Source organism: Egretta garzetta, unplaced genomic scaffold (genome assembly GCF_000687185.1).
Source record: "Egretta garzetta isolate BGI_Z169 unplaced genomic scaffold, ASM68718v1 scaffold72, whole genome shotgun sequence".
Classification (NCBI taxonomy): Eukaryota; Metazoa; Chordata; class Aves; order Pelecaniformes; family Ardeidae; genus Egretta; species Egretta garzetta.
This window is the reverse complement of record NW_009259032.1, coordinates 958,663-986,517: the sequence shown is the minus strand read 5'-3', so window position 1 is coordinate 986,517 and position 27,855 is coordinate 958,663. Positions and strand designations below refer to the sequence as shown.

Below are 27,855 nucleotides of genomic sequence, written 5' to 3'. Positions count from 1 at the left end.
TCCCTAAAATCCTGTCCAAAAGCATGACTTTTCTTGAACCCAAAACCCCAAGGCCAGGTGATTTTATAGTTCTGTGCATGGCTTCTTTTTTCTGTATCCACATGCAAATATTAATTCTCTACAGAAATCCGTTATTCCTGGGCATGAATATTCTAATGTTGAAGAGTGCTAAAAACATAAAAGATGAGCTGGAGGTACACAAGCTCTTCCCTCTCTAATAGGCAAAAGACATGGCTGTGCTGCTGCCATGGCGGTGTGCAGCTCAGAAGCGTCAACAGAAGCAGTTCTGGAATCTCCCCGCATCATCAGCCCTGGGCCTGCCACAGCTGTTCGGCACAGCACACAAGCTGGGCCACTGCTTGCTCAGCTGAAGACCCCTACCCGAGGAAAGACGTGAAGCAGGGCATGTTACCTGCTGCCGCTAGCAGAAAGGCGCTGTGGACCTAGCATCCTGCCGAGCGGGAGGTCCTCTACAGCACTGCTTCTCAGGTAATTAGACCTTTCTGTCCATTACACCATCACTTAGACTCTTTCCAGGTATAGACTGAGAACTGGCTAAAGGACCTAAGTTACATTTGTCTCGAAAGCCCATTAACACAGTCAGATGTAAGACTACTCTAAATAACTACCTCGCACATCCTTCGTAAGGAAATGGGAAGCGTTTTAAGTATTCTTGAGTACTGCAATGATAATCAACATTTTGGGTGTGATTTTATCTACAATATAAAAATGACAGTACTGGCTTTTAACATTGTTCTGTCAAACATCCAATTGTTCATGGTGTCGATGCATTTAATCTTACTAATCTAAATATTAACAATGTCCTAAGTTGCTATTTTGGTAAAGTAACACCGCTAAAATCCCCAAACCATATTGAACCAGCAATTATTGTATGTAATACTCTGAGGTTGAGGTTGCTAAATAACTGGTGAGATTCTAAAAGTGTGTTTTACAAGATAGTTTAGATTACTGAAGAAAATCCATTAAACAGTTTAGTAAAGAAGAGAATCCTCCCACATGAATTTCATTTTTAAAAACTCCAGTTGGATATAATTAGTCCTTTATAGGTAGCTAACATAAAAACATAAGTAGGATTATGTAGAAAATCAGAAGCCCCAGAAAAAAAGAAAGTGTTTTCTGTGCTTACAAGTTACTTTGTACACTATTTTGAGTAAACATTTAATCTTAAGCATATGGAGAGAATATTTTACAGTAAGTACTACACATTTAAAAAAAATTACAGGGCTTTGGAAAAGCTAGTCTCCCAATTAATGGGGTTTTTTGAGTTGAAGTTATAAAAGTTGGCTGACAAATACAAATGCAATCAGGTTGTTACACAAAATAGCCATTTTCATTTTTTTCAACTATTCAATCAATCCACTACAACCAAAATCAGAAGACATGTATTTTTACTTTTGGTCTCAGGAGATACAAGTATTTTAAATTTGAAAAAAAAAAAAGATATGAGCTTGCCATAAGCTACAAACCATTTCTATGAACTGTAGCTTCCACCCTGCCTCCTCGTGCCCTGAAATGTGATGATTCACAGGCGACAAACACTGACCTTGCCTCAGCTGGTTTGCCAGGGCATAAGATGACCTTAATGCAAGACCTTCAACTCTGGAATTTATACTTTTTTGTTTTCAGATGGGCAACCCTCCTCACGTTTGTTGACCTTCTGTGCACATTGCAAAATCTGTCAGTTCACTTGAGTTTTTCCCCCAGTCAGATGTAGTTATGGAATAAGAATGTAACCTTGCAAAACATTAGGAGTTGAGGAGTTGCTTAAAAAGATGCCCTGTCCTATTCCAACCCTCTTCTCTCCACATAGTCCTTAAAATATGCTGCTTCCTGACCCCAACAGATAACTGACAAATGCTTGTTCTGTTCTCAGCCCATCCAGGCTCTTAGAGCCAGCAGCTCTTACAGGTGAATTTCTATGTTTGATGAATTTGATTCTGGATCACCACGAAATAGATTAGCTCACCCCTCTGTGTGACATTTGCAAGGTGCCTTCAATAAACTGCCATTCTTAGGATGTTTCCAGTCTTAGACATTATGGTACTGAGTATCCAAAGCAAGTGCCAGAGGCAAAGAACACTGTGAACATTAGTGACTGCTACTACAGGAAAGGAAAAAAAAAAACCAAGTTAATGGTAATAACAGCTACTAGTCTATTATTCAACCTCTAGAACCAAAATCTAGAATAGACATCAAGTGTTAAAAGACATGGGACTGCCTCTCTGCATACACAAGCCTTAGTAAAGATAGAAACCAAAAGGGCCTGGACATCTCCTTTGCTGTCATCACTTGTCCCTGCACTTCTCATCACAAGTCAGAAAGCAATCTGTTCCCCCTGCTTCAGTATAGTATTACTACAAAAAGGTGTCTCAGATATGAATGGCAAGGAGTGGCTGAGCTCTGGAGCAGAAACTGCGAAGAAATAAAAGCTGCTGGGAAGTGCCCATGAGCAGCATTGGTTGCCCAAGGTAACTACTTAGGAGTGGAGCAGAAGGTAGCTTGCTTCCACGCTCCTGTGCTTACAACTTCCCCAAACTGTATATGGAAGAGGTAAAAATAACAAGAAAAACAGTAATTGACCTCTATGCTACCTTTCAGTCTATGTGAGTTCATGTTCTTTACTTCACCTCCAGCGTTTGGCCTCAGGCAATCAGTGGAAGAGCCAACCTGCTCTGCAGAAAGGCACTCTGCAAGAGAATAAGAAAAGTTACACAACAAATACCAATTTCAAGTCAGTGTATGAACCTCAGTTCAACCACAACATGTGGAAGGACAACCGGCATTACTCTCAGTCCAATTGCTCAGGGGGAAAGTACTACTTCTCCAGGAACATTCCCCACCCTAGGATGGTCTGTCACATACCAGGTAAGAGTTGTTGAGGGACCACACAGATAGCCTGGACAACTGCCCTGGCAAGCATGAAGAGAAATGTGAGTGCAAAGTGATTTTGTTTCAAAAGTACCACTGCTCCCGTTATCTGTTTCTGTCATTTCATCAAAAAAGCCGTTATCTTCATTCCAATCTACTACACATCTTTACCTGTCCTCAGCAATGAATAAATCTCAGGTTGGTAATGTAAAGGTTAGCAGCACTAAATTATTTACAAGGTACAACTAGAACTATTTCGCTAAGTCAACTGGGATTTCTTTCAAGCTAAAAGAATTTCTTCCTCCTTCCTTATGTGCTCACAAGTGTACCGTGAGTGCCAGAGACAGGTTTTCACAATTTTTTTCTCCATTTCACTCTCACCTAAATAATTGTACTTCTCCAGCAGCAACATATTACACAATTCAGCATTTAATAAGAGTAACCTGGTGCTCTAAAAACACCGTGCTGCCCCGCTGCATGTTAGATCTATCTGTGATTACTCTGCCTACACCTGAAAGGAATACAGTCAAAATCAACGTGCCCTCTGCAGAAGAAATAGTACTTCTAAGGATGGGCTTCTTTTTTCAGAAGCTGAACCTGTATGTTTGCACAAAGACATCTTTCTGGCAGCATCTGAAAGAAAATTGCTGATACACGGCCAAATTTACACTGCAGAAGGCACAGAAGGGTCATGAGGGGAAAAAAAAACCTCTGCTGAGTTCCTTGGGGGCTGTTAGAATAAGTAGATACTGCATTAGGATTAGTATCAGTAGCTGATGAGTCTGTGATATAACTTCCGTAATAAGGGATGAAAGGTGATGCAGGACCAAATCAGTTCTGAATAAAACTGAATGCCTTTGAAGGAACAAAGCAAGACTCCTTTCAGATTCACCACCCCACTCTATAATGTACACAATTCTGTGTGTGCTTATATATATCTCATAGAATCATAGAATCATTTAGGATCAACATATATATATGTGTGTGTGTGTGTGTATATATATATATATATAAAATCTACCTAAAGTAAAAATATAGAACATACAAAAAATAAAGTATCTATTTTTGTGTATATCTCTCTCTTTTTCTAGAACCTGGTAAAAAAGACAAGCTGATCACAGCCAGCAAAGACCAAAGTCTTACATGGCTTAGCCAGATTAATTTGGTAGATAACTTTGTACTCTCAGGAGAGTAAAGTTTAGCTGTAATTACTTTCTGCTTAGTATTTGTCTTATGTCAGGTACTAAACAGAATCAGGTTCTGAAAATCCTCATCAAGTACTTAATAGCAGTGCTTCTTTGCTATGTTAAATCCAATTTGACTTACATCAATGATAAAAATAGTGGTTGCTTATAAAATTCCTTTTACCCTGGCTAAGACAGAAGGATTCTAGTTCTTCATTAAATCTCACTGAAAAGCACAACCTTTATAAGAGAGGCGGAATAGTATCTGATTGGCATTGCTAAATGAGTGTGCTTCACCCTACCTGGCCACTCTCCAGATTTTATCTGGAACATCATCACTGTTCAGGCAGTGGTTGATCACACCACCCTCTGCAACGTACTGCTTACAGCCCTCTGCCATCTATACAAGTATGCCAAGCTTATTCACTGTTTACACAGCATTCCATAAACCCTGTATTATTACACACAAATTTCAGATTTGATACCTGTTTTCCAATTCTTCCAGCACAGACTCTCCTTGGAGATCACCTGCTAGGTTAACTGCACATGTTTATTGTAGCAAAGACTGTACCCTTTGGTTTTTCTGCACAGGATTAAACAATGCTCCAGTCTGTGTTGTAAGAAGCAGCTTTTCAAGAGAACACTCATCTACTGGCAACAAAGCTATCCCCGAGCAAGAAGCTGATCAGGAACATGTGCTAACTGGGAAGGCCACAAGCAACACATCTGCCAACTGCTACCTTCCAAAGCTCAAGGGTTTCATGCGAAGGGAGCTAGGCAGCTCACAGTCCATGACACGTGAGTAGAGGCACCAAACTGCCGTATTATACAGCAGCAGAAGAGGAACCTGAGCTGTTAAAGGTGCAACTGGATCTCAGCCAGGGCACTGTGTCATCACAGCTCAGGTTCAGGTAGAAGGAACATAGGGCAATGAAGGTACATTTAAAAGGCAAGTATTTCTTCCCTTCTATGTGTGTTAGTCACCACGTCTTACAAGATTTCTCCTCGCTAATTACCCTTGCATCTTTATGGCTTTTAAGAGATTATACACTCACCTGACATCTAATAATTTCACAATTGTCAGCAATTATTCCATCCATAAACAACGTTCTGCAGTAGTGGTTACACAGCACTGTAAGCATGCATCTATGAAATACACTTTCCAGGATTTTGTTCAGATTTCTTAGGCATCTCAACAAACATTTGCATTAATGTACTATGCAAGGTAGTAAAAAAAACCAAAAAAGGAAAGAAATACACCTTCTCAGAGATATCTAAACCATGGCCTGTGCATTTTTTGTAATTAAAAATGCCCCCCTGAGCCAATATAACATAAGATGTATCTTATTGCCTTTATTTTTCATCTTGAGAAAACACTCTGCCTGTTGATTTCCAGAAGGATGTGCAGATCTTCCTGAAGGGATTCAAAATAAGCCTACTTCATCTGAAAAGGTAAGGGAAAAAGAGACACAGCTCTTTATTTTGGCACGCTTTCTCTCACTTCTCAACACTGTAACCTGAACTGACAGTTTCAGGCTGCTAAGGAGGACAGTGCGGAACCAAAAAGAGGGATGTGAGGATCCCACGTGTAGAACATGAAAGCTTGGAAAGGAGATGGTGTCAAGTGGAGTGATAACCAAGCTGTAGCTGTATCACTTTCAGCTCTGTAATGTCACTGTGCTTTGCTAGCAAGGAAAAGTCAAACCCAATGAAGATGGGAATAAAATTCACTTGTTTCAAATTGCTGGGGAAAGCCCACCATACTATACAATAAAAAAGCACAGGAAAAAGCCTCCTCCCCTCACAACACAAAGATTCTTTAGATTACTCACTGCCAACAGTTTTACTTTTGCTGACACTGTTTTGCAGAAGCAGCACACTGGGGATTAAATCCAATTTTGCAGCTGTATTCACAAATTCCAGTAAAAGGTTCTTTCTGCACTAGCTCTTTAGTCTCAAGCTGCAGGCTAGCCAATTACTTGTCTCCTCTATTGCGACTGTACAAGAGCTGAGGGCTAAATTAGTATTCCATTACAAATGGTATCACAAGGGTTGCAGGCTCTTGAGAAAAAGGGAATGCAAGTGTTGCTGCACTGGTACTGGACAACAGAGGGCACAACGAAGACATGTTGCAGTAAAGGTGTTAAAAATAAGGACTCACTTTTCTCTTAACTTTTCTATTTTAACTGGGGGGTGAGGGTCTGTCTAAATGTTGCTCTTTGGTTCCTCAGCTGGGTATAAAGACCATGCTTTATTTTTATTGTTCACTTACACATTCAGAACACAGTTCACACTGTATTTGCTGTGGTTTGGCTGCAAAATAACTACAAAATGGACTGCCATATGGCCACATTCACTAAACTACTGTTTCTTAATAGCTGTTGGCTGCCTTTTGCTTTTCCTCTGCACTTACAAACAGAATCTTCTGCAAACCACATTGATTCCTGGGTCTTTAGTAGACTGGTGAAGCCTGCACACAGAGAAATACAGTGGCTCAACAGCAGGCTACAAACCCATGATGCAAAAGCAAACAGACCACAGAGGTCCAGATTTAATCCCTTCCTTAACTGATTTCCACCAGTAGTTACCCGGCATCACTTTCATTCTCATCCAACATTATGCATTATGCCACGGATATCTATTATTATTATTGGTGACTGTATATTAGAAGCTGTAATGATTAACCAAGGCAATTAACCTACAGGTGGTCATATTCAATTGAGTAACAGTTTTAGATGTGTTTTCTGCTGCATGCCCCTGCTGTGGGCTATATACTTCACATTGCCTCTTAATTGCTGCTTAAATGGAGTCAAGCCATTCCTTTACACATTGTTTTCTATTTTTGAAAAGCTTTTGAAAAAACAATTCCAAGCCTCTGCACAACCTGCAAACAGACACGGAATCGACGTCGCATCTCTCACCCAGTCTTCCTCTCCATTTGCCAACTCGCATTACAGTCCTCGCACCCAGGAGAATGTGAATTCTGACCTGAGCTACCTGGATCAGGACATAAAGGTAAGACATGAGTGCTACAGTATATGGCTTCCTATCATGTTACACATTTTTATTTCTCTTGAGGATGGTGTGGGACTTTATTGGCCAGATTTCCCTCCCCCTGCTGCCCCAGCGTGGAGTCTACTGACTTTTATATTTAGCATTCACTCTTGAGTTGCTTTCACCTAACTGGAAGTTCTTATTGGCAATCACTGGGGGAGCAATGCAGCTAGCACATGGCTGAAACTTGTTCTCTAAAAAACCAGCCTGTAAATATGACATGTCACGTGCAAGGGGCTTCGTATGTAGTAAACACTGCTTAGGATTTCCTTATGGTGTCTCTGAAGTACTGTGTATGTGGCACTCACTCAGCATCGTCTTTTGCAGACTGGTGTCCTTAGCTCACACTGTGGCAAAACAGATGAGATGTCTTAGGCTAGGCAACTTGCACAGCTGGAAAACCACACACTCACACAGCTAGAGCTAAATCAAAACACATGCAAAAACTGTCACAAATCAGCTTCTCTTCCTTCGTGGTAACTATCCCATACATCTTCCAGGTGCTGGAAAAACTCAGCAAAATTTTGCAGACAGATTCACTTACTGAGATCCAACAATGGTTTGCAAGGGCAGGTAAAAAAGGTAACAAACATATGCAACTGCTTTCTGAAAAGCGCGCGCTCTTATACATTCACAGAAAACCCTGAAATTCTCATAGACTGAACTGAGTGGGGTTGCTGAGGTGGAAGGAATAGGATCCAGTGAAGTGTGCTCGGCCCAGCTGTGGCTGTGTTGAGCAGTAAGGTGACAGTACACAGAAATCAGTCGCTCAGATCTCAGTGCGCTCAGGTGTGGTGGAAGTGCAAAAACTTGCTCTCCCAGCGGGGCTCTGGGCTGCTGTGGGCTGGGGGAAGGCGGAAAACAAACAAAACGTCTCTCTCATGTCCTTAAAGCCTTTGAAAAGGAGGTGAGGGAACTCCTGAATTTACCCCTAAACATCCAGATCAGCAAGTGGGAACTTTAATAAAATTTCTGCTACTTTCACATTTCAGAGAAAGACTTCGTGTCCAGTCTGATTTACGCAGAACTGACTGACAAAGGCGTGCTGAATTCTAAGGAATGTCCAGAAGAGAACATGAATAGCCCGAGTCTGCTGAAGACTCTCCCTCCTCTTCAGAGAGGTCCAGAAAGGGAAATGACTCAGTCCAGGTAAAATCTGCAGTGAGGTTGCTAGGATTCGGGATAAGCTAAACCTTATAACCAGAAATTTTTGTTTTCTCCTCCCATGAAAAATGGAACTTTCTGATTGAAGTTTATCAAGCACAGACTTAATAAAAAATGCTCCTAACTACCCCACCCTTTGATACAAATGTAGTTATTGCAGGAACATTACAAAGTTCTAGGAGCAGTCAAAAATCCTTTGAGAAAAACCTCCTGTATATTGCAGTGGATAGTTCATACGAGTTTTGAAGTTAGATATTCTTTCTTTTTCACTCAGGTCTTCAGCTAAAGAATCAGTGGCAAGTCGAAACATGAAACAGGGTAAGTAATGGAAATTATAAATGTTAAGACACCATGTATCTAGGATGCTAGTCGCCAAACAGCACAGGGACTGTGAATATTCAGAAGCTCTAACTTTTGTCTTAGGAGCAGGACCCAAATTAGAATCATAGAATTCTGTGACAATATGAGAAATGACATTTAAAACCTGAATTTAAGTTTTCTAAGAGCTAGGTACCTAAGACCATGTGGCCACTCAGCTCCTAACTACCCCACCCTTTGATACAAATGTAATTATTGCAGGAACATCATAAAGTTTTAGGAGCACTCAAAAACCCTTTGAGAAAAACCTCCTCTATATTGCAGTGGATAGTTTATACCAGTTTTGAAGTTAGACGTTCTTTCTTTTTCACTCAGGTCTTCAGCTAAAGAGTCAGTGGCAAGTCAAAACATGAAACAGGGTAAGTAATGGAAACTATAAATGTTAAGAACCATGTGTCTAGGATGCTAGTCACCAAACAGCACAGGGACTGTGAATGTTCAGAAGCTCTAACTTAGCAGCAGGACCCAAATTAGAATCATAGAATTCTGTGACAAGATGAGAAATTACATTTAAAGCCTGGATTTAAGTTCTCTAAGAGCTAGGTACCTAAGACCATGTGGCCACTCAATTGGTTTCTCTTGATACAACATTCATGTAAATCTTTTCCTAACTGGTGCAACTCAGAAATGCAGCAAGGTGAGGGGCATGTGTACAACTGCATCTGCCTCTTCCTAGAAAGAACATAGCAGCAAGAGGTACTGATCTCTTCACCAAAATCTGCTCCTGTAAGCTTCACAAGCTGAAACTCCTTCTGCCAATGAACTTTGGGATTTGCCCTCATCTAACATATTTCCCTCATCGGACCCAAATTAGAATCATAGAATTCTGTGACAAGATGAGAAATTACATTTAAAGCCTGGATTTAAGTTCTCTAAGACCTAGGTACCTAAGACCATGTGGCCACTCCATTGGTTTCTCTTGATACAACATTCATGTAAATCTTCTAACTGGTGCAACTCAGAAATGCAGCAAGGTGAGGGGCATGTGTACAACTGCATCTGCCTCGTGCTAGAAAGAACATAGCAGCAAGAGGTACTGATTTAATCTCTTCACGAAAATCTGCTCCTGTAAGCTTCACAACCTGAAACTCCTTCTGCCAATGGGATTTGCCCTCATCTAACATATCTCCCTCACTCTTTGCAGGCTAAATCAGGCTTTCTCAGACTTTTTCAGCTACCAAAGCCCACTTTTGCATCCTCTACCCAGTACTGGCATTCCCCAAGAAACACCCCCATCACCTTATTGTGTCCCTTCTGAAACACACAGGGGCAACAAAAGTCAGTCCCAGAGTACATTATCATTTTAAGAAAGCCATTCATGCCAGCTCTAATGCTACCAGCATTTACTATTGTTTGTAACTCTACTGGAGGAGTGGGTGAAGCATAATCTTACATAAGAACAAGAAGGAAAAAAAAGAAACCTCCAAAGCAACAATCTCTGCTGTTCAAAGTGGTGTCCAAGGAGGCTTCTTTGCTAAAGAGTGTATGTGCTTCTATACTCTCAGCTGCATATGAAACAAAGCCAAACCAGTCTAACATAATCTTAGACCTAGCCTGATAACATACAGCTTCATTTTCAAAATGTTTTCCAGAAAGGGAGAAAGAAAGTCTTTTGCTCCCAACACTGAGAAAGCGAAGTCCAGCACAGCAGACGCGCGCCAACAGTACTGGCACTCCCAAGAAACACACCCATCACCTCATTGTGTCCCTTCTGAAGCACGCAGGGGCAAAAAAAGTCAGTCCCAGAGTACGTTATCATTTTAAGAAAGCCATTCATGCCAACTCTAGTGCTACCAGCATTCACTATTGTTTGTAACTCTATTGGAGGAGTGGGTGAAGCATAAACTTACATAAGAACAAGAAGGAAAAAAAAGAAACATCCAAAGCAACAATCTCTACTTTTCAAAGTGGTGTCCAGGGAGGCTTCTTTGCTAAAGAGTGTATGTGCTTCCATATTCTCGCTGCACATGAAACAAAGCCAAACCAGTCTAAATAATCTTAAATCTAGCCGGGTAATATACAGCTTCCTTTTCAAAATGTTTTCCAGAAAGGGAGGAAGAAAGTCGTCTGCTCTCAACACCGAGAAAGCAAGGTCCAGCGCAAGCAGACGCACTGTTCCCAGGGAAGAACTGCAACTGAGAAAGTGCTATGGAAACAAGAGACCATCCTGCCTTCGCACTCTTATCAGGAGTCTCACCTGTGCCACAGCCACCCCCAAACAATAGATATCCCCTTTCCAGTGGAGGCCACCCTATTCAGAGCCACTGAAGCATTTCCCAGCCACTTTCACATAAAGAAATATGTAATCTTAGCACTTATATTATAAAGATATTTGTTCAGACTCTCTGTTAAAATAATTTTATACTCATTACATTCAGTCCTCAAGCAATTCAACCAAACCATGCTGCATAGGTACATGAGAAGTGAGCTAAGTGAAAAAAAGGACAGAGGCATCACTTTTGATTCATCTTTTTGCGTGACTCAGGCAAGCCTGCACAAAGAGCTCCCGTGTGCAGACTTGACTCTACTGTCACAGACATATCGGGGTAAGAAGAGGGGAACACACACATTATCTGCAGGGATGCATGTCAAGCCCTAGGCACTGTGAAAAAGAAAACCACAGGGATTTTCAAAATCTGGCCTGCAGAGTGCAGATGTCTGCCTCATGGCAAGCTAGAATTGGCTTCCATAGCTCTCATTATTAGCAGAGAAGCATCACAAACTGTAGTATCCAATGAGGGGTGGGAATGATGGACAAGGATGGGACAGGACGACACCAAACGAACATTAAAACCACATGAAGCAACCTGAGCATGTAGCAACCTGTAGCCACAGATTGACAAACAGAGTATCTGTGAATGGCCGGCAGAAGGCCGGTCATGCAGCACTGTCATTACTCAGGTCCACTTGCCAGCTCAGACCACAGATGCAGAAACTCATTTGTACAAAATTATTTAGATGGGTATCAGTTTCCCAGATATGTAATTTCTATACAGCTGTGCAAGAGTATGAGCCTGCAGGCCACAGTAAATGGGAGCGGAGCTTCGAGTGGGAGAGGAGCTGGCAGTGCTTTGAAACCTCCCTTGTGTCTTAGGTGTGAACACTACGAAGTCAGCTGGAAACGAAACTGGAAACCAAGTGAACTGGAAACCAAATAGCAGGGTGGAGTGACCACACACAGACTAAGCTGTGGTAATGACTTATTGAATGGGCCAGACACTTAACCAAAGCTTTTGGACCATACTCAGATTGCCTTAATTCCATATAAGTTATCTGTCCTGAATGTTTCTTATCAGCTGTTCTCAGCATCATGTTGCGCTAGCTGAGCCTGAAAACCTTAATTAAATCTCAAAGGCCTCAGAGGCTCACTACTGAACAGAATCAAAATGAAAGCAACCATGTTAACAGTCTTTCAACAGCACAGTTTTATTTCCTCCAGGAAGCTCACAGGTTACCGAGCAAACATCTCAAAGCCAGAAGGGCAATAGTTTGCAAAGATAGTTACAGTCAATTGCATCTTCTCAATCATTTCCCTTCCCAAAGCACCGTATTTGCTAGATGTCTGAAAACAAAGCTCCCTCAAGGGCACTTCACCCATCCTAGTAGTAAAGGAAGAACAAGGTTACGTTCAATGCGTGAATCGCAAGATCAGAATTAGTTGTTTATGTTGGGAAGCAATAGTTTGCAAAGATAGTTACAGTCAATTGCACCTTCTCAATCATTTCCCTTCCCAAAGCACTGTATTTGCTAGATGCCTGAAAACAAAGCTCAAGGGCACTTCACCCATCCTAGCAGTAAGGGAAGACAAGGCTACGTTCAATGTGTGAATCGCAAGATCAAACTTAGTTGTTTATGTTGGGAACTGTCTCAGATAAGCAGTAACCTGTCGATCCAGCCTGAACTTTGCCATTCCCCAATACAACTGTTTCCCAGTCAAGTTTTCATCCTAAGCTTAAGTTGTGCATGTATTCTCCGACACCTTCCTTGATCCCACCTGCCTGCTTTATCTATGACCTGGACTCTCTAGCAGAAGCTGAAGCAGATTCTTACAATCAATTCTTACATCAGGGTGCAGCAGGGATGGAGAAACTTAAACATTTCTTAAAGAGAAAGTTTCTTAAAAGTCTCTTAAGACTCCTTCTACTCTGGCAAGACAGCTGCATTTCTACATCCTCTAATAAATTTAGATGCCCCATCTTCCGAACCATCACTTGTCCCTACCCTCAACAGCTGGGAGCCTGCAGTTTTTAGGATCAGTCTGCTGTTACAGAGAAGGTTCAGACAGTACACCAATGTAAATGGTCATGAATCCACGTCAAGTATTTCTAAATGCTTTGTGAAGTGCTCAGGTTGCAAACTAATATTCCTCTGCAAGTATTTATTTCCATCCTTCTTCAGAGAGGTTACCCTGTCACTGCAGATCTGGCCCATTCAATAAATACGTAAAATCTTCGCATTGTGCAGCGAACACAGAAATAAGTATGAGTTACACACTTTATCATGATAATTAAATATGGGCAAGTGTTCAGAGCTTTCAGAAAAAAACAAAGAGGTGTGCTCCGGTAGCTGTACCACCATTTAAAACAATTTAATTAAGCATTTAAGAATAAAATGCATTAGAATAATACTGACTATTATCAACTATAACTTCTTCACTGTAGGTAAGTAAAGTAACACTTTAGTTCTATGTGACAATGGCAGAAAGCCAGGAGAAACACACTAACAGCATCCTCCAAAGAAAATAAATAACGTAACACACCTGGATTGCACAATTTAATCAGGGTGAACTGTCTTCTCCAACACACCGCCTACCAGTTTTCTATTAAACAGGAAAAAACATAACAGATATTCCCTGCCTCAAGATAAGAAGAGATAAAAAATACTGAAAAGCCTAGGATGCCTAGAGGCCCCTCACTACAATTAAACGAACTTGAAAGCCAGACTCCCATTTCTCACAAATCCCATCATACAGATTTCTAGTCACTTGACTGCTTTCAAAGAGTTGCCCATTGCTGCAGAGGTAGGAGGTACTACTTGGGAAGTCCATGCCCTTATTCATCACAGAGGCAGCCAGGGACACTCAGGGGTTAAAAAAAAAAAAAAAAAAAAAAAAAGGGACACAGCCTGCAAATACATCAGAGCATGTATTTCAGAGTATGTATTCCAGGATCAGAGTGAAATACAGCACAAGACCAAGACTGCCCGGGTTGCTTTTCCCAGGGATGTCAGCAAATGGCCACCCTACAAGCCTCCACTTTCACACTGCAAAAAGGCACTGGAAAGACAGGAGGAACACCTTCCTGGTCTGTCGTGAGGTGCTCTGACATTGTGGCAGGGACTGGAAGTGTCATAAACAACACACAAGCCCTCTTGCTTTTATAAGCTACTCTCTCAGAATCTCTCACAAACAGGTTTCAGTTTCTCGCACTTGATCTGATGCTGGGGTGACTTTCATGTGCTCCATCCAATTCAACTATTTTCATCAATAACTTTACATTGAACTCATTGCAAGAATGACCCTTCAGGGCTTCTTGAACTGTCACTTCTCCCTGAGGACTTCTGCATATCTGCAGACCGTTGCCTGAAGGTGAATCACCACTTTACTCCAGTACGACCGTGTCTAGTGCCGGTGATTTCACCAATGAAGCCAAGCCACTAAAGCATTTAGAAAAGAGTTAGCAATCTCATCGGTGCGAGTCCAGGTCTGCCAAGAACAGCCTTTTCTAGACAGCTGTGGAACTGTAGCATACTGAAAGGCTGAGGATGGCAGCACTAGTCAGAGGGCTGTGCCCATCAAGACCCCAGTCTACTCTTGCTTACTGCTCCATCTCACCAGTTAAACACATCCCGAAGACAGCATCCTGTAGAGACAACTTCAGCCTAGTGTGACCTCATTAGGTTAGCACAAACAGAGAAAGGGTAAACAGCAGCAATGGCAATTACTGGCATCAGCAAGGACAGGAAGACCGGGTGATTGAGACAAGCAATGTGTACGAACAGGCAACAGCTAGTCACCAAGCTGCTGTGACCTTGTAGAATCAGCACTAGGAGCATTCCAAGAGCAGCATGCAGACCATCTTTTTCTTCTATTTCTCCACAGACAGATAAGCTTCAGATTTGCAATTGCTTGTTTTAAAAACACGTGCATGGGTGTGTGTGCTTATCTAGTTCCACTGGTGAAGATGTAAGACAGGCTGTGTTTTCAGCTGCAACACACTTCTTTCACACCACAAAAATGCTTTGTCAGCAAAACAGTTCCATATGATGCTTTCGGAGCCTTTCCAATGTCTCCAAAGTCCCCAGTTTGTCTATATGACCTGCTCTTACACTCTCAAGCCTGAGTAAATGAGGCACATGTATAAAATGGTCTTAAGAAAACCTTAGAGAGACTGAATAGTCTTAGATCAGGTTTAATAGGTGCTATGTGCATTAACACGCATAACTTCAGCTGTAAAAGTGTAACTCCTTGTAATTTTACTGCTTTACACATTTATATCAGAGAATCATTGTAATACATGATGGGTATACTTATGCTGCACTTTTTGTTAGGGAAATAAAAACACCAATGCTTTTATGAAAAATCTGATCTAGTTTCTGGAACAAAAGCAATCACATTTTTGTAAAGCCTAATAAAACTCCCCACATTACTTGAGCAACAAACCACAGTCCATCCTTTTAACAGAAGCAGCTTTTCTATGGTTATTTGAAAAGTAGAGAGAGTGCACTGAGCGTATAAAGCCATAAGCAGTTGGTTGCCAACCCTTTACAGACCATAGGGACTAGACGCCATTTGAAAGCAGTAATAAGAGAGGGAGGAATACAAATGGATACAAGCCAAGTCATACTTGGATTAGGCCTCTGATTCCAGCTCTAAGATGAACAGTTACAATGATGTGTTCTTATGCTCTTCAACTGACCTATGTGAAAACTGCACTGGTTCGGCAGCTGCAGCTACCTGGCTAGTCCGGATGGGGCAGGCTCACAGGGGTGAAGCAAAGCCACACTGCCAAGGTTTCCCTTCAGTACTCTGCAAAAGCACTTCAGTCAGTTAGAAATAAGTTGAATCAGAACTTCCAGCCAAGACTGAGACTATGACTTTTTTAAAGGAAAAACATTTGACAGACAATACAAGACATACAGGATGACATGATATAACAGGTATACTGAAACTGAGCGACTTGTAAGAAAGAGTTCCCGTCTCTCGGTATTGTTCTGAGACTGTGTGATCAAGAAGTAATCAAAAGTGATTGTGTCACCTCAACTCAGCATGCACCACGTACCAACCAAGGCGCACAATTTGCACTTGTGCAGACATCCATCTCACTCAAACTGAAGTATAAAGCAGTGGCTTAACCCAACACTCGTATTTCATCTACTGATCCCAGCTAACAAAACACAGCATATAAATCAGTGCGGCTCAGCTGATAAGGGCGGTTCAGTTGCTTGTGATTATCTGTTGAGATGCTCAGGGAAATTAGAATTTTTGTTTTGAGTGTTCATGCACACTTTGCAACAGGCACTAGTGGTACAGGTTTTGAGGTCACAGGAACACTTGTCATTCACTGCTTTTAAAAAAACCTAGAGCAGAAATGGAGAAGAATGCATACATTAAAATAGTAATTACTAATGCTCTTGGGTAATACACCCAACTTGTTATGCATAAAAAAATAATATTTAAAAAAAATAAAATTAAATAGCTTCCTTGGGAAACAAAATAAATTCTGCATTTGCCATTAATTTATTTTTTAAAAAAGCTATTGATATGGAAGTTTCAGGGTAAAAACCTGCATTTATCTTTACCCTTCATGTCCAGAAACAGCTCTGGGCCAGCTACGGAACTACCGTGCATTGAGACAATTCAGTGTGACAAGGGCAGTAGGTGGTCTTTGGAGTCTAACTACTTCACATCCCAGTTTTATCCCATGAACTGCATGTCTCATCTTTCCCAACATCTCATTCTGAAGCCTAGTTGCTGTCCGAGTCATTGTCTTCGTCTTCTTTTCCAGACGGGGTGTGTTTGGATGAATCATTGGCTTCTCCCAAAGGAACAGCCCCTTTCCGCTGTGGCAAGACACTGAAAAAGGCCTCCTTCCAGTCTCTCTTCTCCAGGTATGCAAGGATGATCTCAAACACTGCAACGTCAAGAAAGACCATCAGCTCTTTTACAGGGAGATAAGTGAATTACTGATAGGAACACATACCCAAACCCATCTTTACAGAGTTTTACAGGTACTTGGTTGTGGCATCTTCAGAGTAAAGCTGACGAAGTACAGGCAGAATCAGACAAGGCAATTCTGCTACTGCTGCAGTCTAAAGCCAAGCACACTTTGGGTCTCCAGTTGTAAGACAGTTACTACACAGTGCTTTTCTGAATCGGCTCCAATTTGAATCAATTTCTCTCAGGGACAGAGAGAAATGTTCCCCCAGTACTTCAGGTCCCACCCATGCCTTCTATACAGGCACTGATGTTTTCCCATGTTTGACAAGAATACTGCTATGAATGCACTTTAATAATTACTTTGTCCCCTCCCTAACATATAGACAGCCCAAAGTCTTCCTAAAACCTGCTATAATTAACTTTCATTTCCTTCTAAGCTTATGGCAAAAATCCTTATTAGTCTCCAATTCTGTGACCCTTTCTTGCTGTTTCTGTTAGGCTAAGCATACAGTCACCCTACCCCTCCTGTTTCAGTTCTCAAAACTTTCCCTGATTGACAATAGCTCCAAATTGCATTATATGCAAAATTAATTGGCAAATTCTTATTTTAAAAAAATCCCAGGCTATCCAAAAAACCTCTCAACACATATTGTGGCTCAGCAGCAGCAGGGAAGGCAGGAGGAGGCCCTATGGCTGGCGAGTAAGCCAGACTTGGATGACAAATCTGGGACAGAGGGGTGGCTCCTCAAGCTTGGGGCTACAGGAATAGTGCTAACACCACTGGAGAATGCTGACTTCAAAGAACGCACCCAGCACAAGTGCTCTCGATGCCAAGTGACAGCATATGAGAAAGGATCAAAGGAGCTGTGGAGGGAAAGAAAAAACCCTTTCAGAGAGTTAGGCAGGCATTCAGAAAGGGAGGAGCAGCATGGATCTCATACTCACTGAGAGTCAAGTTACAGAAAAGTGTCACATTTACTAGAGGTTTCCTGGATCCAGGTTTACTGGACAGCCAGCTGCTCCCTGTGACACTGACATTGAAGAGCTGGCCATTTTGCTACGCAGGTTATTCACCTGAAATGTACTGTAAAGGTATGACCTCTCAGAGGACTATATTACTATCATTGTAAGTTACTTCAGAAAGCATCTGTGGCCAAAATGCTGGGTTAAGAGACAAGAAGAGTATAAGGAGCATGTTTCTTCTCCTTTGCTTTGCAACCTCCTTTATCTGCATAGTAAAACCAGAAACAATGGAAAAAGAGTGGCTTCCACAGGAGAACAGAGGCTTCTACGATGGGCTGGCTGCAATAGCAACAAAAATATTATGCAAGGACAGAAAAAGGCAGTGGGAACAGACATCAGTGTAGACTGGAACGGAGCAATATGGTCCCTATAACATAGATTACAAAGTATTACCCTTGGGATACAAAGCTGAACAGAAGGAAACAAACTCTCTCAGCTACACTTGCAGTTATGTTTTGCAATAGTGTTTTTCACACAGATCTCAAATATTCCTGAGTTTTAAAATTCCAGATTGAGTTAAAAAAAATAAATCTCATCTTACACCTTGTCAGTTTTCTCGCATCAAATATTTCACATGTACATGTGTTCCTCATACCACTTTAACATGGCAATGCAGGCACTGAACTGCCTGTGTAAATATATGGAGACTTGATCCTAAGAGAGAAGGATTATAAATAAATAAATACAAAGCAACAGGCAAATTCCCCTGTTAATGACGCCGTTCATGTCCCACCAGCAGAGGGCCCTCTGAATTAAAGCACTTCAAAGACAGACAAGGCAGTTCAGGAAGTTTCTTCTACAAGACTTTCCAAATTCACACCTATCAAAAGTAGTTCCACAGGGACCAGGCAGGTCCCACAGTCTCATCTGGCGAGCCCCATACTGTACTGTGCTAGCTTCAGCACTGAGGATGGGAACGCAGAGGCCAGAATAACCATATCAAAACAGAAAGGGCGAGCAATTACACAGTTAGACACAAAGCAGTGAGGTGGATGTATTCACAGCAAAATTCAAAAATCACAATGCAAATGTCCTTCTCACCTACACAAAATTGATAATATGAGATTTGAGAGGCAGCTTGATGCTGTCCACCTTACTCATGCCAAGGAGCAGCTCCTGTGAAAGCTGTCTTTTTGGATTTAGGTTGTGAGCTATTAAGGGTTAGAATATACACCAGAGCCTTAATTACAAATGTTAAAGGTACATCTGCTTTTGGTGGTGGTGGAGTTGTGTTAATTTTTCTGCCCCAAAAACTTAAGCAAAATACTGCTATAGGATAATGTTACCTTAAAAAGGGTCTGTGTGTTAAGAGCCTTTCAGCTGCAATTTGAAAATGTTTTAGAAGGGCAAAGGAAGACAGGCTCGCACAAAATGAAGTCTCAGCAACTAAACTGCAGTGGAATCAGTGCCTAAAAGTCTGGCACAAGAAACACGCACAAGACCATTAAGCAGATAAATGAAAACCTCAGTGTAAGTGATCCAGTTTATACCCAGTGCTCAAACATGTAGAGGACTGCCTCCAGAAATGTTGACACTAGAGGTCAGTATAAGATTATTGCAGAAAAACTCCAGTAGAAAGGTACAGCTGTCATAACTTCTGATGAGAAAGTCCTATTCTTGTCTATACAAAGTTAACATTTAAAGATCAAGTTTTAAAAACATGTAAATTCTTACAAATACATGGGGTATGATAATTTTGAATTTTAGTGATACACTATATTCTCCTCCATGTTTAAATAATCTTTATTATAATGCAAATACACACCTCATCAATCAATGGCATTTTAAGAAAATAAAATTATCATCGAGCAATGTGTTACATAATAAGATAAACTTGAAACAAAGCAAGGTAAGATAAAATAAAAGAATATGAAGTGGGGCAAAATAAAGACTTGGATACCATGTAAAAAACTTCCATAAAGGTCTAAGTAGGCTCCATTTTGCATGTATTTTTGTTTAATGACACTGAAAGATAATCTAATAATAAATTGAAAGTTTAAAAGGAGTGGGATTCAAGACTTGGTTAAGCAACTGTATACTTCAGTCAGAACCAGGAAACCAGATAAAAACACAGTTATGAAAGCTCAGCAGATGGAGTACTGCTGATATCAAATGAAGCAAGTCTACAGGTACCTAAGCAGTTACTGCCAAACAAAGCTGTCCAAAGAGGTGAAAACATCACATACATTTATCCTCCCCTGGGACAAAATACATGGGATAGTTTCCAACATTTTACTCACTTACACATTAAGCCTGGAAACAAGACCAGGATGGTGAGAATGCCAAAATTACTCACGGGGACAAGTCAACAGAACAGAAGGTGCACTTCTAAGTGGCTAAGACACCATCCTTTACGTTTAGCCATATCTAAAATATTTAAAGGTCAGGGCCATCACTGTATCCCAAAGGCAACTAGATTCAAGAAATGTCAACATAATAAAATAAGAATCGGGTATCTGCACTATAATGCACATTTTGAGGGTTCAGGTATATTCTATAATAATGTCATTATTTTGTGATTTAAAACTTACCATGATTGACAGCTAACACTTTACGACTGTTCATCTTGACAAAGTTTCCAAGCGGGAGCTGTGCATGACCAATTCCTTGCTCTACAGCTTTTTTGTAAGTAATTCCCTGCGGGAAAGACACCGAAACAACTGGACTGAGAATCACCATTTCAGATCAGCCCATACAGATTACTACAAGTATCAATTGCTGGCAAGAGTTTTGCAAGTGCTGTCATAATCTTGCTTGAGAAGATATTTACAAAAAGAATCTTACCCTGGTTAGACAGTACCTGCTTCAGGGGCTGCCTCTGGAAAACTAACTACTTTGAATATATGTCACACTGTGACGTATAGTCAAACGGATCATAAATAAAACTTGTTCATGCAGCTGCAGCTCTAGAACGTGTTGGCTATAGCCTGTTTTAAAGGTGAATTTATACCTAAGAACAAAGTTACTCAGATTGCAGTAACTGGATATTTTTTGACAGGAAGAGTAAAGGATAAAGAAATTTTGTTTGCTTTTTTAAACCTGGCAGCTCCTGTGCTCAAGATGGGCAAAAATTAACCCCTTTAATATTGTGTAAACAATTCATTATGGTATGACTGTATAAAGGATCTGCTTTAGCTCCCTCCTAGCTTGTAACTGTGGACTAATTGCTGCAGCATCATTTGGTAAGGCTTAAGATCCATCCCTTTTTTTAGCATCACATTGAATTATTAAACATGTCACCAGAAATTACATAGGAGTGTCTTTGGAGAGAAGCCGTAACAGTGCTTTAATTTCCTGGCTGAATTCTCTATGACATTCAAGGTCCACACAGCACGATCCCACATAAAGGTATGGAACCAGATCCCTGAGGCATGTGTGTTACTTCACCAAGTTCTCCTGACAAGCAAACTTATTAAAAAAGGACATCCAAGATCCAAGTGCTGTTCATCCATATTTGGGCATGTGCACATACAAGCGCGCGTGCACACACACAAATGCATGAACAGAAACCAAACCCTTCTGTCTGAAAATACGGCCCTCAGTAAGATGAGCAGTGTTATTAATTCCATTCCTATATTTAAAATGAAAAGATAAAATCCTACAGAGCTCAGCACGTCTGCAGTCTGGAACACAAGCACTGCTACCTTCACAAGTTTTTCTTCCCATTTCTTCAAAATTTTTTTGAAGTAAGTCTTTTTTGAAGAAGTTTTCTTGTTATTTATTTTTGTTAGTTTACGCATGAACAGCAATAATGTTAAATAAGGTGCCAAAAAAAAAAAAAGAAGAAAAAAAAAAAGAGCGCTGTAAAGAAATGGACCCACAGTTTACCTTGTGGTGATTGTGATCCACCAGCCCTCCAATCACATAGGCTTTCTTCTCATCAAGCTCACTGAGAACGTCCGGGGAATCGGAGGTAAGATATACTAGGTCTTCTTTCTTCATTAGCTCACTATAGTGCTCTGTTCTAATTTGGATATCCTCAAAAAAAGGTAGTTAAAAGAAGTTACATTTAACTGATGAATTACTGTGCAAGCTTTACAGACCCAAGACAGAATCAGCAAAAATAAAGCCCAACAGTATGCAGTCATTCCACATCCCTCATGCACGTTTAAGTACGTAGCACAGTGCAGATTGACTTCTGCATAAATAATCCACAGTCCCTACAGCACTGACTTGTAAAATTCATCAGGAAATTTTCTGAAACCCCCAGAAGAACTTTACAAATCCGTAAGTTCTTGTGACTCCTTTCAAATGCTACCGTACTTCTCCTAGGAATCCAAATAATTTTCGGGTCCACCTTTCTAAAAGAAGCAAAACTAGAAGTGAATGCCTAGTTAATGTTACTTGTTTTGATAAGAGAGGTTTGTGCTTTGCTTTTGCAAAGCAGCTATCGCACAAGACATGCTGAAAGTAGAACCGGTTTTATTTACGCAAAGTGCTCTTCATTTGAAGTTGCTGGAATACTGGTTTAACAGGCAGTCACAAGGAAAACCACATGAGTTTGACCACAAGACAAGCTACTTCTCTAAAGAACACCTCAGTGTTGAGAGGCAGCATAATGGAAGTGAAGGTGCACACACGAGAATCACATAATGACTTCAAAGTCTTTACTTTTTGCCAAGAAAAAGAAAGAGCACCATCAAGACAGATGACTGTCAGAACTGCCTATATCAAATAGTCCTGCTCAGTCTGTCAGAGAATGGAATCTGTTCAATAAAAACAGGTGAAAATGGATGTGTGTGGAGTTTTTAAAGCAAAAATCAAATCTAGATGTAAGACAAGCAGTCTTTGGCTTATTTAAGTTAAATTAAGCACAACATTTAAGTTAAAAAAAGCACACAAAGAGCCACAATATTTCTAATACGCTATTGGTCTGATGTCTTAGAAAAACCCATGTGGAAAAAGCACAGGTCCTTCACAACTAACAACCTAGTTAGCAACTATAATCAAGATTTCTTTTTCTCTTTTTACAGAAATAGTCAATTATTCACCTTCCAGTTCACCCATCCTTTGTCATTTTCATTCATGTTGCTCTTCAACTGTCCCCCATGGCTGGTCAAGTAAAACTTCAAAAAGAACAAACAAGAAGTACAAAATACTGAAATGTTAATATGCCTCTCTGTACAAGACTTTTTCTACTCTTAACTATTAGCTAAAAATCTTCATTATTTTTTAGCGAAAAGTGGTACTAAGACTATATTCATAGTTAGTGACACATTTAAAAGACAAATATGCACTTACAGTCCCTTTTTCTTTTAATCTGCCACAGATAAAACTGAGTATCAACAGTATTTTAGTGGTTCACCAGTATCTGGCACTCTTCATCTGCGTGCACATGCTCTTTCATATATATGGGGATTTTTATAAACATGTGGGTTGAAAATTAATCTATTACAATAGAAGTAACTTTCATATTAAAAAGAGGCAGCTTAAATATTTTTTTCTACTACAGTTCTCACCACTTGTGTCACAGCTGCCTTTCTCATATGTTTTGTATATGGCAATACAGTCGGTGCTCAGCTTGATTAAACATACCTGCACAGGATGAAATGCTTTGCGGTTTTCTGCATAACATCTCTGAATTTGCTTGTGAAGCTTCTTCACATCCTGCATAAAACACAATCTGTTTTTACATAGTCCTTCAGACAGACCACCACAAAATACTTTACCATGAGCCAGTCAGAAGTTAAAGAGAGAATAAGGAAGCTTTTAACTGGCAAAAGTGACTACTGAGAGAGCGTGGATATCAGACCCTGAGAGAAAGAACAGCCACTGTGAAGGGATTATGCTGACAAGGAAACACATATATCTTCCACAAAAGCGTATTTAGACACCTCTATACATGTGCTTCATTTCCTTCATTCTAGGAAACAAACAAACCAAACAAAAATCAGAGATTTAATTATATGTAATAACACACTCAAAATCAATCTAAGCAATGAAGCAGATTTATCACTGTGACAATACTCACTCTTTCACCCTTCAGAAAACCCTGAGAATATACAGTTTATATTTAAGAAAATTAAATGTGCATAATTAACCTGAAGAACCCCAGAACAATGCAAATAATTTAGGGGCTGGCTCCAGTATTTTGACCTGACAATTTGGACAACAGTTAACTAGTACTACTTAAAATGCAGCAGACTTAATTTTTAGCCAATTATGTTTTTTCTAAGGTATATTACATAGCTTTATTCTCAGTGCCCCAAAAGCGGTGTTTTGTAAATGTAACTGATTCCTGTTTTAAAATGAAACATCATTGTATTGCTTTGATTCATGTAGTGCTTTGAGAATGTTTTGGTATCTCCAAAGGATTTCAGGTAAACTAGACTTTATCACGCCAGTATTGCAACGTAAGTTTTTACGTTTACTGGAGAAAGCGCGTGATTAACCCCATTGCTAAAGGCCACAACCACCTTCACTTACAATGCTTCACCCTTCCTAACACCTGCAGAAGTGCCAGGTTTTATATCAGGCCTAAAAGAGGCTCTGCATGACCAAGGAAGGAAACCTGTTTTACAAAGGACGAAGCCCAGCAGGAAACCCCCAGCCAGCACCTCCAACACTATCAAGGAGGTCCTCTGGTCTCTTCTGGGGCACTGCTGAAGGGCTCCTCAGGTAATGAAGTTCCAAAACACCAACCGGTGCTTCCCCAAAATTTTGCAGCAAGCGGCACCAGCCTCTATTAGTGCTATTCATGCTTTGCATTAATTACACTCAACAAGCAGCGAGGTGGGCTTTGCAAAAACTTCAATTCAAGCAGCCTTGCAGGGCAGGGAAGTCCCTGGCAGAGGCAAAATGGCTCAGGGTAGCAGGGAGGGGAGAGGTCTGCCTCAGAAACCAAAGGCTGCACTCTTACAGGAGGCTGCAGGTTAACCTACTTTCCTCATAGAGTTAAAGCTTTTTTGATCCCAAAACACCACACCAAGCATCTTGACCAGTGGTTGGGTATCATGCTGATCTCTCATATGTACCTATCCTACAAACATCTCACCCATTCTTTCATCCATTCTAAAATTTTAGAGAGAGGCTGAACAGTGTCCTCCTGTCCCAACTCGTGTGACTGAGAGAAAAAGCTCTGTATCCTCATAATGCTCAAAATTCTCATTTCCACAAATAGTTACTAACATGGTTAGGGGCCTCAGATCCACTTTGAAAGAGAAAGTAACTGGACGTGGCATTTGCAGCCCCTCTAGCAAAACCAATTTGAGGCAGAACTGCATCTGACTTGATGGTGAACATGAGGCACAAGCTGTTTCTATATTCCTGTTTTTGGAATCAAACCAACTTACTGCATCTCCATGACGGCAAACAAAATCTTTGGCAAGCTTACATAAAGGTACATTCCAAACCCTAAAAAATTCAGCTCTCCAGTTTTTGTGCTCTGACATTGCATCAATGCTGTCATCGGAACACCTTTCAACATTTGTATGTGATGGGTAAGTTTCTTTTACCTTTAGCACCATCAATTCATCAAAGCTGCAGTCCACAATGAGACGAAGTGTACTAGGAACTACTTCCTTTCTCATACGCTTTCTGTCATTCCCTTCGCTGCTGGAGTCCAATTTTGACTGACGTTCTAGTTTTCTCTTCTGGCGTTTTTCTTTTCGTTTCTGCCTAAATAAACAAACAAATAACTCTTCAAAAAGCACTGCCAAATCGGAGGAGGTACACGTTATGCACATAAATGCATACTGCTATGATCAAGGTGGTTGTCCCACGACTGCGGTAGTTTAAACTTATCCTGTGGCTTGCATTTGTGCTAGGCAGATACCAGCACGAAACACATACCCCGTCTTTGTGAAGTTCTACAAAGACAGACATCTGACACAAACTCCAGTGGGAGTCTCACGGATTTAAGGATGCTCCGAGTCAGGTCTCATAAGAGAAACAACCAAAAAGATTGCCAAAACTGCAATATCAGAATCAGACCGTGGAAGGCAATTTACCACCTGGTTCACTGAACAGTTTTTTAGAAGGCTTCTGAAGCAATTGGTTCTTCCCCCTGCTCCCCCGATGGGAGCAGGCAGCTGGGAAACCAGATTCCAGAGACAGCAACTTTAACAGCCACTGTCTCTGGAAGGAACAGTTTGCATTCAGCAGAAGGATAAATCATAATCAGCCCATTTGCAGATATGCTTTCTCTCAACAACACAATAATATAGAAGCTCATCATCTTCCAAAACTATTTTAACATACTATAACTCAACATAACTTATAGCACAGCATTTCATGTGTCAAAAGAAATTTTTTTTTTATTTACACTCTTTTTAAGATTCGCCAAGTCTGACAGCACCAGGGGAAGAGGGCACAGCCCATTCGGGAAGGAACAAGGCCATGCATTATTTCCCCCTTCTGACAAACCAAAAGCATGCAGGTTTGAATCCCTCTTGATATCCTCTTCAAGTTGAGGAACACTTCGAGTATGAAGAGAGGATGCTTACCTTTATAGCTTCTTCATATGCAAAGGAGTAGCCTGTGACTACTGCTTTAAACCTGGGGTGGGCAATCTACACACAAATTCTGCCGACCCATCGTTTTTATTAGCACTAAGTACTACACACGATCCCAGGAAAGCTATTTTGCAAACTGTACCTCCGTAAATCTTTCTGTTCTTCCCACTGTTTCTGCTTCAATAGCTTCTTCCTTTGCCTCTTGGACATGGGCTCATGGCATTCTTCCTTGTCTGAACCTGCCTCCCGTCTCTCTGCTGGATCGTCACTTGACTTCACCTTTCCTTCCACATCAGAAACTTCGGGGGACATGGTATTTTCCTTTGGCACCTCTGGACTTTCTCTTGGCGTTTCTGACGACATTAGCTCTTGGTCAGGTTTACTGATTTGTTTCTTAACACATGATAAATATTTAATTAAAGGCAAGCTTTTCCCTCATCAATTCTGTAAGAAACAAAACAATAGTATAAGTGTTATCAATAAGAAGTTCAGTTAGAACAAATATCACTTTACACCCACCATAAACCTGAATAAAGAAACAATACTAAGTGAGAGCCTTCCTTTTCTTTAAAGCTAGGTTAGTGCCTCTGCAAACAGTAACATATAAAATAACTGAGAGACTATAATCTGTATTCAGATCATGTCTATAACTCTGCCAGCTACATCTGCAGCTTTTTAACAGTTTCCAGTTAAAAACTTTGTGAAAACACAACTGCGTAAAAGTAGGGAATCATACTGGATTAAACGTAAAAGAAAAAACATTAGCAGTACTATTATGTGTACACAAACTATTCTCAAATGCACAAACAGAAAAAATTAAAGAGGTATCTTGTAATATAACTATGACAGCATGTTAGAGAAATACAATTTTAAAGAGACTAAAGCCATTGCGGGGGGGGGGGGGATGGAGGAAGTGTGAACAAGATGTACCCCTTCAAAATTAATTTTTATTTCTTCTGAGAACCAAGGACACCGGCCAAGCACTGACACTGGCTACTATCAGTGGAGAAAACACAGTAAGGGGATGAGCAGACTAAACTGTTGCTCAGCAAAACATTCTGTGTTCAAATCAATTGCAATTCTACCCTGTCCTTTTCAATGCCAAGTATTATTTTTTCATACTAGTAGCTCCCCTGTGCTCAACAGCCGCATAGTTCTCCAAAGATAACAACCTCACCAGAGGACGCTGCATCTACAGAGCCAACATGCAGAAAAAAAAAAAAACAAACAATCCCCTGGTTTCTTCAGTAACAGAAGAGCCGGAAAACATACAAAACACCAGAAACCCAAAAGCGTTTCAGCTAACAAACCCCGACTTCCCTAACTGGGGGCATTAAGACGCAAAGCCCAGGGAGCGGAGACGCTCGCGGGTGCCAAGCAGCACGGCCTCGCGTGGCACAGGTGCCTCTGCAGCCACCACAGCGCGCACGCCCCGCAGGGACCGAGTTCTATACGTGCATCTGTGTATGTATATATAGACACGGATACATATACACACATCCATCTCTCTATATATACACGTATCTATGTATACACACATTATATATATATA

At 40.8% G+C, this 27,855-nt stretch overlaps 3 protein-coding genes across 4 annotated transcripts in view; 1 reads left to right on the top strand and 2 right to left on the bottom strand.

The window, feature by feature from the left end:
* The window catches only part of LOC104122614 (alcohol dehydrogenase 1), a 39,299-nt gene extending 23,650 nt beyond the window's left edge, over window positions 1–15,649 (bottom strand). Inside the window, exons 1-2 of the mRNA XM_035890336.1 lie at window positions 15,587–15,649; window positions 2,613–2,708 (exon numbers count right to left, since the gene is read on the bottom strand). The gene's annotated coding sequence lies outside the window, so the exon portion shown is untranslated. The remainder of the gene's footprint in view (window positions 1–2,612; window positions 2,709–15,586) is intronic.
* CUNH4orf17 (chromosome unknown C4orf17 homolog) lies at window positions 2,784–9,022 on the top strand. Its single transcript, XM_009634760.1, has 8 exons — window positions 2,784–2,886; window positions 4,665–4,871; window positions 5,470–5,525; window positions 6,924–7,088; window positions 7,628–7,700; window positions 8,120–8,276; window positions 8,566–8,609; window positions 8,985–9,022. Exons 1-8 carry the CDS (start codon window positions 2,784–2,786, stop codon window positions 9,020–9,022), a joined length of 843 nt encoding a protein of 280 aa, XP_009633055.1.
* On the bottom strand, window positions 15,064–27,253 carry TRMT10A (tRNA methyltransferase 10A). Of its 2 annotated transcripts, none has more exons than XM_035890340.1 (8): window positions 27,234–27,253; window positions 26,446–26,747; window positions 25,305–25,467; window positions 23,386–23,457; window positions 22,842–22,916; window positions 21,679–21,828; window positions 16,470–16,801; window positions 15,064–16,247 (listed from the first exon to the last, which is right to left on the bottom strand). In XM_035890340.1, exons 2-7 carry the CDS (start codon window positions 26,664–26,666, stop codon window positions 16,508–16,510), a joined length of 975 nt encoding a protein of 324 aa, XP_035746233.1. In that variant the 5' UTR covers window positions 26,667–26,747; window positions 27,234–27,253; the 3' UTR covers window positions 15,064–16,247; window positions 16,470–16,507. The 2 variants fall into 2 exon arrangements, with proteins under 2 accessions (XP_035746233.1, XP_009633063.1); XM_009634768.2 differs by lacking the exon at window positions 15,064–16,247 and adding an exon at window positions 20,382–20,487 and having other exon boundaries at window positions 16,544–16,801; window positions 27,234–27,252.
* Window positions 27,254–27,855: the final 602 nt, after the last annotated feature.